Raw genomic sequence first — 13,505 nt, 5'->3', positions numbered from 1 at the left:
ACAAGCATAAACTGGAATTAATGAGTACGCTGAAAAGTTTGCAACGCCAAGTTTAGACTGCAGTGTTCAATTTCAAGTTACGTTCATAGGCAGAGGAGAAAATTGGCTTTTTCGCGCAACCCCTGGTCCGTATACTTTTGCTCACGACTGTACATTGTCCTTGTTAAGAACATTTCCACAATGTTACAGTGCCTCACTTTCTCCACATACTTATCAGATCATAATGCCCTTTGTCATTGTCAATTGAAACCGCTGAAATCAGAAGAAGTTTTCTGTGTCACGTTGGGAGCACAACTGTGAAAAACGTTGCATTCCCTTTGCATGAGGGTGATCCAGCTATTTTTGTCATTTCTTTGCATATAGTAGCAAGAAAAGTGTGGGTGTCTGATGCTTTGTGCATTCACAGCTAGTCTTGACTTTTGTGCCCTAGGCTGCATGGGATTGCCTCAGAGGGTCTAGAAAGCTTTGCTAAAAGAAAAAGGAAGCTGCTACTTTTCCTTTCAAGTGCACAGTGGTTGTGACTGTTGACGAAACCCGCCTTGTTTTATTTCAGATGTCACATGCAGCTGCAACATCACTCTGCCGGAGCATGAAGCTAGCCTGTGAGCTGTACCCCTCCCGGCACATTGCCCTGTGTCTAGACCCGTATTGTGGCCTTGGGTTTGTTCTTTGGTGCCTAAACAGGTGAGTCTGGTCAACTTCTGTCCTGTATTGTTGAGCATCTTTGCTGTTGTATATGGCATTTTTCTTTACCAGCATAAAAGTGGAATTTTCAATAATGCCCATTCTGCAGATGGCATTCGCGACATAGCATTGGCTCTTATTGTGCCTTCTTGCACCTTTCATAAACGACGTTTTTGTGCATATAGATTAAGGATACTTGCTGCATTCAGCTTTTAAGTGGGTAATGTGCCAGAGCAATAAGGAACAGTTTTGACTCTAGAGCTTTACTTGATGTTTACCACAGTTCATTGTGCTGTAACTGTTGGGTTGTTGTTCTAGGCATTTGAGAAGTTGTATAACGTAGGTAATGGCAGTACCACAACTGTTTATTTCATTGCTTTTAATAAGTGTTTATAGAAAGGAACATTAGTTTACCAGACATGTAAATGTACTTGCCAACCTATTAGGAAGACACTTAGTTCATCTAGATTGTTAAGATGACCCGTCAGAAATAGAACCACGACTTAGAAAGAGACATAAAAGTGAAATACAGGTGGGAACACCAGTTCCAAATTCCCAAAAGAGCTTTTGTGATGTTGCAGTTTGTGACACCTGGCCAAAGCTATTTGATTATTTAAGAGTATATCAATTTGCCATTGTATAAGAGCATATCAATTTGCTATTGTATATCAATAGCCTGTAACTTTTTTCGAGTTAACCTTTCTTGAACAAAAAGGGCCACATTAGTGATAATATATGTGGTGTCACGCAATTACATGATTAGCACTGTTATTTAATGTTTGTTTTAAAAAATAACAGAATGGCATTGTAAATTTGAGAAAGTCTCATTTGCAGCTGTTGACGTAATGTATCTTTGCTCCTCTCTGATGCATTGTTTGTTCCATTATAGCGTTTATTCAGGCCATCATTCCATTCTGATCCCACCCTCTGAGGTGGAAGTAAATCCTGCTATCTGGCTGACAACGGTGAGCCAGTACAAAGGTGAGATTTGTATACATGCCTATGACCTTGATGCAGAAGAATTATGTGTTACAAATCTCTTCCCAAATTAAAGGGGCACTAAAATGAAATGTTAAAATAGATTGGTAGATTACGCTCCTTGAATACTCAATAGCTGACTTTTACAGGCTTGGTATGTGGGGGTGTGGCGAAAAAATGTCAAGTGACTGACTGTACATGAACTTTTTCCCTACCATGGGGAAAATAGCTGTTTTTTGTAGGTTGCACCAGAATTTTTTTTTTCTGAAGGAACTCAAAATCAAGATTGTGGGATAAAATTGAACAAAGTTTGTAAAGACACGCTTGTATTCACTAAGAAAAACATGTAACGAAAATTATGAGATATACAAAATGTATTGCCGTCTAATAGGCACTATTTCCAAAAAATCAAAATTTCTCATTAAACAGCTATTTAGCTACAAAAATTTTACTGCAAGCACCGGTTTAACTGCAAGCACCGGTTACCAGTTGGGCATGCCGGGCTGCGGCGGCCGATGTTCCGGGCTGGTTTATGTCGTCGTCGCTTTCAGAGTCAAAGTCTGAAGAAAAAGCAACATCCTCAGACTCGCTGCTGCTTGATCCATCGATAAAATCAGCCACAGACGCAGCAGAATCACAAGATCTGCGATCTTTTGAAGTGCGTGCGCCACTCTCAGAGGCAGCCATTTTTGTTTTCTACTTTGACGATCACAAAACTTTGTAGCGAATTCAAAAATCACCTCCTCGCGGAAAAAAAAGCAAACTGCCTGAAACTTGGCAGCATTCGTAGATGCGGCCCAATATGGACAGACCAGCAACTTTGTTTCGGCAGTAGTTGATACGAACGGTACACTCATCAACGCGGCTTCTGTCCGTCATATCTCCATCGATGTAGCAGAACAGGTAGCCATAGCTTTAGCAATGAGGGACCCTGTGCGTCCCAATATATACACAGACTCTCGTGCGGCCATACGTGCCTTTGCATCGGGTTCCATCTCCCGAGAGGCTGCGGCCATCCTCAGAAATAGGGTGGTTACTTGTTTTCATTCCATTACGTGGTTTCCAGCCCACATGGGTCCGAATATTTTTGTAAATCTCCCAAACCCCAATGAGCTTGCTCATAACCGTGCGCGAGATCTTACCCGCCGCGGCGGTATGGAAGCTTTTGGGGGGCCGGACGAAATTAAGCACAGCGACCCATTACTTACATTCCACGAAATAATTTCTCACTACCAGTTAGAGCGGAGGAGTTTTCCACTACCTCATCCTAAGCTTAGCAGGTCTCAATCGTCGACTTTTAGAATGCTCCAAACGGGGTCCTTTCCTTCGAGGGGCTTTCTAAGTCGCATCGCCTCAAATATAGAACCACACTGTCCAGATTGTGGTGTGCATTTCTGTACATTGGCTCACATGCTCTGGCAATGCCCTGCGTTACGTAACGCACCGTTAAACAAAGAAGCGGACTGGGACAATGCCCTTAAAAGCAGCGTGCTCTCAGTCCAACTCCAGGCTGTCCAGAGGGCCTGCGAAAGGGCGGAGGACCACGGTCTTCCTGCCCCTACGTGGACGCGGCCAGCGACTACTACGGACTTCCCACAGGGGGTCCACACGTAGTTCCTCAGGACCAAATAAAGTTCATGTCTGTCTGTCTGTCTGCCTGAAAACTAATATATAGAACGTTCTCCTCCTTCACGTCCGATAGCGCAGTGTGCCCGTGAGCGGCGCGGAAGGTCTCAAAAGCGGCGTTTCAAACCATCGATAGCGGGCTAATGATGCCCAATGGGCATGGTACAGAAAGAGCTTAGTTGAAATTTAATTACTCTGTAATTACAAGGACTCACTATAATATGCACGAAGGCTCATTCTGTCTTGTTGACTTTGTTTTCAATGGAGTCTGCAGAACCTTAGAATAAAATTATGTACTATCTTTGACCCATTTATTGACAGTGCATTATAAACAATTGAATGGTAGAGTTAAAAGATAAACCAAACTAATTATTGTCATTCAACAAATTTTTGATGAAAAATGAGTATGTAATCAAAACATTAAAATCGGAATCCACAGGGTTGTTCGAAGGCACAAGGACCAAGTTTGAACAAATTCATGTATTGTGCATCATTCCCATGCTGGCTCAACAGCCAATATATATTGGCAGTGCATGCAGACAGGCACTAGCACCACATTTCCCTTGAGTATTCTTAGTGCGAAATTATTTGGCCATATACACAGAACGCAGTGATGGCCTAGTGGCACAGCATCCACCTTGTATGCGGGAGGCACTAGGTTCAAATTCCAGTGCCATCGGAAACCCATCGGTTGTTCTACTGGGTAGAAGTGTCCCCCGGCCTGGAGCTCGGCTATTTGCGGGGGCTCGCATTTTGAAAGGGGACCCTATAGAGATTATGTGCATGGTGTCTGGGTGCCCCTTGCCCAACCACAGACGGCCTTGTTGAAGAGCATCTGCCAAGGCTGTGAGAGGTAGACTAGAGCTGCCGTCGAGTACCTACCAGCAGAATACGCACAAGCACGCTCCTGGCCAGGTGCTCAGCCATTATAGGACGTCAACGCTTGGAAAGGAGTGTTTTTCCCCAATTTGCATGAATTCCTATACCTTATTAGTCTGGCCAGCATGCTGCAAACGCTGAGCCTTCACACACCACTGTATACATAGAGCGGCTTCTGTGTTCAGCGTGAGCTTTGATGCATTCCCAGTGTGCTCAGTTTTGTCAATGTATGACACATGTGCTACCACTCACTCCTGTGCTGTTCCAGGAGGGTTTACTGGCCAAATTCGGTATGGCAATTCCACATACAATGCTAAAGTCATCAGAAAAGCTTTTAACATGTTAAAGAGTGAACCGTTTTAGTTAGATTGTTCGTGTAACCTCTCACACCACTCACCTGTCAAATGACGGATGTCACAATGGGAACCTGCTTGAAATTTTTTCAGAAGTTACAATAATTGTTCATATTATTTGATTATATATGATAAAACAAAGCCAAACAGTGCACACAGGTTTTTTTCATTCCCATAATACGTAATTCCTTCTTCACCTGCTGGTAGAACTGATAGGCAACGGCTGGTACATATCATGGTTCGTTGCCTATGACATGCTTTCAACTTTTTCTCGTTTATTTCTCTGCCGTTGTTCTCTTAACAGTGACTGCAGAGTATGAGAAAGCTTTCTTGTTTTCAGTTCGAGACACCTTTTGCTCCTATGGAGTGATGGAGCTGTGCACGAAAGGTCTGGGGTCGTCAATTACTCAGTTGAAGGTAGGCCATCTATAAAGTCAACTTTGTAAAGTGTATTGTGGTTGCCTTTGCTGACAGTAAAAACTGTCCGAAATATGCCTAACAAACTGAACAAGTTTATAATATGTATAAGCTTCTTTTATTTCTTGGAAAAGATGTTACGAGTGATAGTGCTTCTGACAAATGATGGCATTTTCTGCATTCCGGGTAGTTAGCTTTGCAGTGTGCACTGATGACTGTACTGAAATTACTTTATTTGAGCACAGGAATGGCTGAAGTTACGTAAGGGTATCTGTCATAAATTGAAGAAGACAGTGGGGCTGGGAACCTCAGTAGCGCTAAAAAGGCAGGGACAGACATAGGAACTACAACACATGGCCACTAACATTAAACCATTTTTTTCGGAAAGGCACATGTCTTTTTATGGACTTTCTACGCTTGTCCACTAAAGTGTGGCATGTAAATGATGGTATGTGTATGACAGACCAACTATCGCGAATTGATGCCTTTGACAATGGGACCCCATTATAGCGAACAGAGTATGAAACAGTACGACACTGTGCTCAAGCTGCTGGAGTTTAGTTCCAGTTAGCCAAATGTAGAATTGTGACGATTTAATAATATGAGCCAATGTAAATACATTGATTATTTTCATCTGCTTCTGTTGTCCACCTCACTGTCTAGCTAATCCTAGTGATAATAGTAGAACAGCAGCGTCCAAGCTGATGAAAGCAGGCTAGCATGGTTGAGTTAAGGTTGGAACCAAAGTACAGGGATTCCACTATCTTTCCCGAACTGCACTAGAATGCGCCAAATGGGATTTGCTGCACCATCCTGATAAGAAAATCTGCCTGTGTACAGCGAAGCTGGTGCGGACAAGTACCACCACCCCAACTGATGTTAGACAACGTTACACCACCACCACAAGCGACATACGTCTCGCATGTGTGTGCGGAAGTGCAGTATACGTCCTCATTTTTCTAGGCCATCCGCCAAGCACAAGTGCAAATTAATGTGTAAAAGTAAATTTCATCAGAAAATACGTAAAGTACGACTTACACCCAAGCTGCAGACATGATAGCTTCGGATTGTTATTCGAATATATGAGAAAACATAAATCTGTTACGTGGAAACTGAAAGACAAATCTCTTTTCCAGCTGCTGTTTGAGGTCTCTCTGAGTGGCCGCCGCGGCTGCTAGGTGGCGGTACCGTTAGCACAGCATAAATCCTCATTCTTGTAGGCCCTCCACCTAGCACAAGTGCGTTATTGAACTAATTGAATTTCTCAAAGTAAAATTGTCAGAAAATTCGTCAAGTACGACTACACACAACCTGCAGACATGATAGCATCTGATTGTAATTCGAATATACGAGAAAACATAATTCTGTTACGCGAAAACTCAAACACAAACCTCTTTTCCAGCTGCCATTTTTTGGGGTGAGCACGCCACGAGAAATCCCGACCAACTAACAGCTTTGCTGTAAAACCAATACTACATCAGACTGCTCCAAAATTGTTGTCTTAGAAAGTAAGGGATGTAAATGTTAATGAATCCTCTGCCAAATCTAGCTGGCATCAAAAGATGTAACTGTGCTTCTGCAAGAAACGTAAGACACTAAGTGGCTCTTGTACATCGCCGAAAACAGAAGCCTTGTGGAGAAGCACAGGGAAGCAGGGACAAACTGGGTCCCTACTTTTCTTGGCAATGTTGCTAAAACTGCAGACACAGCTGCATGAATTTGATTGCTCAAACTTTTTGTAATGAAGTCAAACTACAAATTAATGGACTTCGATTTAAACATTTTGTAAAATCTGCACTCATTGCAGGGCCCATGCAAAAGCAGTGTGTGGAAGTCTTAGATGTGCCACTTTCTGTGCCAGCACCTTGTTGGCACCTGCATTCATGCTAGGAACACAAAACTTAAACTGGTGCAAGTTTCAGTGAGTGGATAGTGCTAATTGAATACAGCAGTGCATGTCTGATTGGCTTAGACCCACCATAGTTAATGGTTATAGTACAGTCGACTGTACTGCCGTTAATTTGACCTCGGTTAATTAGACTTATCGCTTAATTCAAATGCACTAGAAAGCCCCAACGAGAAACCACACATCGCTATGGAAGGAAAACTTGTTTATTTTGAACGCAAAAGCATTTTGCTTCAGTTGATTGGCCCCCCTCATGCATGCCATAATTACTTAAAACTTGAAAACACAAGAAATTCAGCAGACGGAACTACTGGTTTCCTAGGCGACAATAATGACGGCAGCAATCTGTCGTGCAATGATGAGACTTGCACCGTGCCCTGGGCGATAACTCTTTTGATGATTTTGTCAGTGCCGATGATAGTCTTAAGGCCTGTGGGCCACTAATCAACAATGACATGGATAGTTATTGTAATTCTATATTGAAATAGTCTGTTGATGATGACATATTTCAAGCAATAAAAATTTGAATTAGTTCATTTTGCTGCCGTTAGTTAGTTCGACCAAAACTTGCAGTCCCGTAAAGGTCAAATCAATGACAGTCAACTGTATTCTGCTGCTGAGTATGAGGTCGTTTGATTGTCGGCTGTGGAGGCCAAAATTAATCTGAAGCCCCCTATACTGCAGTGTCTCTTACAGCCAGACTGTGGCTTTTAGATGTGAAACCTTTTTTTTTACTGCTTGATCCATGCAACCAATGAACAACAATATGTACTTGAAGTGCATTTCTGCACACAGTGCACCCAAAGGGAAGTTTCAATGCAAGCTGGTCTGTTTTTATAACTTCGTCTTTTCCTACCTTAGCTAGAAAGAAAATCCATTACTCAAGTCTTGATCCAGGCTATGTAATCTTACACTTATTTACAACGGGTAATTGAAAACTGCTTTGAGCTGTAGCACAACGTTTATTTGCTCAACACAAGATAATTTTACGCCCTTGGTGTTTTATTTCTGCAACGATGTTGTTTTTAGTGACCAGCATGGTAAAAACAGCTTGCATTGCTAAAGCACGAAGACCATGGTTTAATGCAAATTTCAACATTCAATATTCTCAGCTGCAAGTACAATATGTTCAGTCAAGCTTTGGCTGTGCATCGGTGTAGCACTCAGGGTTATTAAATGTGTCATATGCAAATATTGCAAATTTCGCAGTATACCTAAGCCATACAGTATTTTCATTTATATATAATCTTGATGCTTGCCTCCCTATGGCCTTTTAAACATCTGTGTTACACAAGCACAGGCAGGAAAAGGGGACAGCTCTACATATGTACACCCATGCATTATGCACTTTTCCAGTTAACAAAATGCGAAGTTTTATTAAAAACAGGCCTTGGGCAGCTTTTCTCTGAAGCTATAAATGCAGCACAGTGGAGACAGCCTGTTATGCCTATAACTATTTAGTAATAATAATAATAATAATAATAATAATAATAATAATAATAATAATAGTAATAATATTACAGTAGACTTCCGTTAGTTTAACTCCAGTTAATGTGATATTTTGGTTAATTCAGTGCCGACTGAAGGTCCCGACTGGCACCCATACATTTTCTATGGACCCAAGCTTTTGTTATTTTGATCCCGAAATTGGCCTTCATCAGATAATTCGAACTTGAATGCTCAGACCACATGTGCCTGACCCCATTGGTGGCCCCAATAGTGGTAGTGTCTGACCTGGTGGAACCTAAATGACAATGAGTGCATCGAACACATGTCAATCTCCCGCCAAAAACACCTGTTTTTGGCCTGCCCTGGGAAGATTTTCAAGCGAAGACGGTAGCTCACAATGAATGATTACAGTATTACGTGATTCTGATGTGTGCTTTTTTTCTTTTTTTGCAACTCACCTGCAAAGTTTTGGCATGTTTGAGGGATTAAAGAGAAGTTTTTATGGTAATGAAAAGGGAGGTAGCTTACACCAGCTTGCCTACTGTATCCTGGTACGGCAAGAGTTACTGTATATGTTGCCCTTTAGGGACCCAGAGCTGTGACTCTGTTTTCGATTCACCTCTCGCTCCCCCATTCATCAAACGTAGTTATGTGGTTGCAAAAGCGACCATGCAATGCGGAGAAGCCACTACTAGGGAGTTTTAGTATAGCGGAAAACAAGGATTTAGCGTTAGCGTTAGCATTGCGTGCTGCAAACTGTGCATGCGCAGAACGTAAACGTAGCCAGAAGGCTTACGTACGTATGCTATTGATATATATATATATATATATATATATATATATATATAGCGTTCAACGCTAATGCACGCGAGGGATTCCAGATGTAGGGCAAGATGGCGGCGCCTATTGAAGCGAGAGCCGTCCACTTCGGGTCTATCGAGTCATCGCCCTGCAATGTTCGGCTTATTCGTTCCCCACTAGTGCTCGTGTTTGCTTTAGATTTGTGTGATGATGCTTCGACAGCAGCGTACAGGTGACAAATGGGTGTTGTTTTCCATATATGTTCTCGATTAGCGGCGGAGTAGGCTTAACGAGAGGGTTTGCTCATGTTTGCTGTATCTGCCTCGAGATGGCGCCCAAGTGCATTTGCATTAGCGTTTTGCTCCGTTCTGCTATTCTAAAACACTACCTTGTACCGTGCAGTGCAGCCTTTCTTTGCACTAGCGTTGCGTCGCACGCTAACGCTAACGTAAGCGTTTCCCACTATACTAAAACTCCCTACTAAGGCACAGATAAACAAAGTTTGCGATGGCAGCGGCATCATGTGACCACAGTTTGCCACTTTCTTTTATGACCAACGTGAAGATGACTGCTTTCAGAACTAGTCTGTCTTGTTTTTGTTTTTTTTCTTTTACCGCAAAAATCGCATGATAAACACCTCTTTTATACGTATTTTGAACTCGTTCAGAGCTGCTGGTTGGCATGCGTTTCTATAGATGACTCACCAGGCTGTGCATGACGAAAGATCCAGCGCGAGGCAACATCTAAATGCATGCAACCGGATATTTCTATTCGTTCAGAAGAAATCGAACACCCGCTGTGGTGGCATAGTGGCTATGGCATTGTGCTGCTAAGCCTGAGGCTTTTTTGCATTTTGATGCGGGCAAAATGCAAAAACTCCCATGTACGGCGACTGTGCGCAGGTTAAAGAACCCCAGGTGCTCAAAATTAATCAGGAGGCCCTCACTGTGGCGTGCTCACACATTCACCACGGGTGAATGTGTGAGTTGTATGTTTGCTGTGTTAGTGATGAAAAGCTATGGCATTTTATTTCTGTATCACGTAGTTGTAACCTGCACTTCTCTCTCCTCAACAGCAGCGTAATGTGAATCTGAGCTGTGTTCGGACCTGTGTGGTTGTTGCGGAGGAGCGTCCTCGGATTGCACTCACCACCTCATTCTCAAAGTTGTTCTCTGGACTTGGCTTGTCTCCTCGAGCTGTGAGCACCAGCTTTGGTTGCCGAGTTAACGTCGCCATCTGTCTTCAGGTGAGGCTTCTTCAACTGTCTGACATGATTACAGTTGCTAGCAAATATTTTTGTGCTTGTTGGTTGTGTTAAAAATTGTCATCTGAAACATCTGTTGCCCACTATTGGCAAACAGAGACTACAAAGTTAACCAAAAAGGAAATTTTTGGTATGGTGCATGCCTCCTGTGTCCTTGAAGTGCTGGTTTCCTCAATGTTATTGCTTCTTTTTTTCGTCTACTGATTTCACACATTTCAGTTATACTGCTCTGGTTCAAAATTCTGCATGGCTCTTAAATGTAATACAGTTAAACCTGGATATAATGAAATTGACAAATTCCCGAAAAACTTCGTTATAAAGAGGATATCGTTATGTGCAGGTTCAGCACGAAAATTTGAAAAAGAAACGCTTACCGTATTTACTCGATTCTAACGCGCCCTCGATTGTAACGCGCACCCATTTTCCGTGACCAAAAGAGGGGAAAAAAATTGTTTACAGTACTGTGCACCTCATGCTTTCACACAGAAATACAACTATCGCTCAAGATTTACTCCCAATACACTAAAGTTGTGATGAACAAAGTCCCAGCGGCCATCGATTGCGACAGCAAGTTAGCAGATAGCTATACGAAGTAAGGTACCGTATTTTGCGGCCTATAAGTCGCGCCTTTAGTATAAGACGCACCCCCCTCAAGCCGGCAGCTTTTCCGGGGAAAAAAATGTATATAAGTCACACTGGTGTATAAGACGCACCCCTTTGTTTGGTAAGCGATTTTTTAAAAAATCGTGACATTTCTTTTCCGTGAACGCGGGTCACGCGCAAGCGTATGGGCGCCATATATTTCCGCTCCAGGCGCATTTCTGCTGTCGTGGTTGCCGCGATGTGCCGTATTAAGTCCAAGGGCGATAACATCGTCCCCGCGCGCCATACGCTGTATGTGCGAGTGAAAGCGTCCGACGGTGAGCCGAAACGCGCACAAGGGAGGAAAGCGGAAAGGCAGCGCGGGAGGGAGGGGGGGGGGGTTGTACTCTGGTAGCATCTGCGTAGTTTGCGCAGCGGCGCACGCCATATTTTGACAGCGATCTGCAGATGCGACAAATTCGGGGTCGGCCTCGCGGTCGACCTGCCGCCGCTTGCGTTGCTGCTCCGTTCTTCTCGCACGGCGCTCGGGAACTTGATCACAAGAAGAACCTGGCACCTTGATAGCGCGCACAGAACACGTAGAAATTACGTCAACCAGCGCGCTTCGCGTGCCCATAACATCGAATCCACTTTTGACGGCAGTTTTCCCGGGGAAAAAAAAAAAGAACGTACATAAATCGCACCGTTCTATCAGACGCACCGACGAAAAATTCAGAAAAAAAACTGCGTCTTATACACCGGAAAGTACGGTAGTCATTTTAACTAAATTGGTAGACTGGAAAAGGAGAGTGCCGGCTTGGCGGGCTAGGCCAGCTGCAGCAAGTGGCAGGATCAGGTTTGAATGAAGGGAGGGGGAAAAGTCACGCCCGCGGCAGCAAGATCGCCGGGTCGAGAAATGCAGGCCCGCCTCGCGCATGCTCGCACGCACGCACACGTGCGCTCGCTCTCGCCTTGCAGTCGCCGTGAATTCGAGCGCGCCAAGCACGACGCCGCCGCTTCGCATCCCGTCGTGGCGGAGAAGGTGCTTCCGGTTGCTGCTCGCGCAAAAATGATAAAATTTGGGGCGAAATCTCTAGGTTGTTAGCGGGGAAAATTCGTTATTTCGAGGGGGTATCCCGCTGCCACTTCGTTACGTAGAGGTATCAAATACTTGTGTTTCTATGGAGTAACGACGGGGAATAGAAAAACTTTGTTATATCCAGGAATTCGTTATATGGAGGTTCGTTATAAGCAGGTTTAACTGTATACACTTGCAGTGAATTAATGCTATTTTATTAAGAGTGTTTACAAAGGTTTCTATCTTTTCAAAATAAAAACGATAGTTGCTTATGCGTGCACAGGTGTAGTCTAAAGCGCAAAGATTTAACCTCTTGCATATAATATTTGTGATACCACGCAGGGATTTCAGGTCATGTTTCTGACTACACAGTGCCATGTGCACATTAGACTTTTCTGCTTCATCATCTTCACCTCCAGCAGAATGGATAGGCATTCAGTCACTTCTATACTAATTTAGTTCGACATGGATTGAATCACTGTGCTCACATGGTTGTGTGATGTGTGCAGGGGGCATCAAGTCCAGATCCAAGCCAAGTGTATGTAGATATGCGGGCACTGCGCAATGACCGGGTGACACTGGTGGAGCGTGGTGCTCCACATTCCCTGTGTCTGCTCGAGTCAGGGAAACTACTGCCAGGACTCAAGCTGGTCATCGCTAACCCAGACACCCGGGGACAATGTGGTGACTCACACCTTGGAGAGGTGTGCCTGCTTTTGATGGGTTATTTCGTGTAATGCGAAGGTTGTAGGTTTGGTCCCCACCAGCGACAGGCTTTCTCTTCGTACACTTTCATTTACATTTTCTTCATTATTTTCTACATTTCAATTTCAACCACAGATAATTACCCCTTGCTTTCCTTGGCTTCATTGCCCGTTGGCTTATATAGCCAGATTGGCAAAAATCGAGCCCCTCTGTTTCCCTTCTTCTCATTCATTTCTCTGTAGACTATTTTATGGAGGAGTGCAATGAATGTTAAAAAGCTTCCTCATAAAATAAATACAAGATCTAATTACTAAATGGCTAACAGTCCATGTAGATACCTGCCTTGGAATAGTGATCAGGAAAAAAAGGCTTATACATGGCATGTTGAACTGCCTATAGCATCTAAAGGGATTGGCTGTAGATGACAGGTACTCCTGAGGCCATACAGCATGAGTGCACCACTGTCCACGAATAAGAATGCAAGTGCCAGGAAGTATGTACGGTCTGGTGCTGTTATGAGGCACTTTGGCTTCAGCATGCTAACCTTACATGATCCTCTGTGCTGTTACAGATCTGGGTACAATCACCCCATAATGCGAGTGGATATTTCACTGTATATGGTGATGAATCCCAACACAATGACCACTTCAATGCCAGGCTTATTACTGGAGACACTGGAAGCGTGTATGCTCGCACCGGCTACTTAGGCTTCCTTCGACGTACAGAAGCAGTCTCAAGTGACAGTAAGGCACAATTTTTCTTTATTATCTGTTTTGTAGATGT

The 13,505-nt window shown here is 43.6% G+C and overlaps 1 protein-coding gene across 9 annotated transcripts in view; it reads left to right on the top strand.

The window, feature by feature from the left end:
* The window catches only part of LOC119457011 (disco-interacting protein 2-like), a 272,844-nt gene that overhangs the window by 247,942 nt on the left and 11,397 nt on the right, over positions 1-13,505 (top strand). For all 9 annotated transcript variants that reach the window (XM_049665093.1, XM_049665092.1, XM_037718858.2 and 6 more), the window contains 6 exons: positions 554-684; positions 1,574-1,665; positions 4,861-4,937; positions 10,169-10,339; positions 12,527-12,721; positions 13,294-13,465. In XM_049665093.1, coding sequence (XP_049521050.1) covers positions 554-684; positions 1,574-1,665; positions 4,861-4,937; positions 10,169-10,339; positions 12,527-12,721; positions 13,294-13,465 — 838 coding nt within the window. The remainder of the gene's footprint in view (positions 1-553; positions 685-1,573; positions 1,666-4,860; positions 4,938-10,168; positions 10,340-12,526; positions 12,722-13,293; positions 13,466-13,505) is intronic.

The sequence above is a fragment of the Dermacentor silvarum genome, chromosome 1 (assembly GCF_013339745.2).
Source record: "Dermacentor silvarum isolate Dsil-2018 chromosome 1, BIME_Dsil_1.4, whole genome shotgun sequence".
Classification (NCBI taxonomy): domain Eukaryota; kingdom Metazoa; phylum Arthropoda; class Arachnida; order Ixodida; family Ixodidae; genus Dermacentor; species Dermacentor silvarum.
This window is presented reverse-complemented; position numbering and strand designations above follow the sequence as displayed.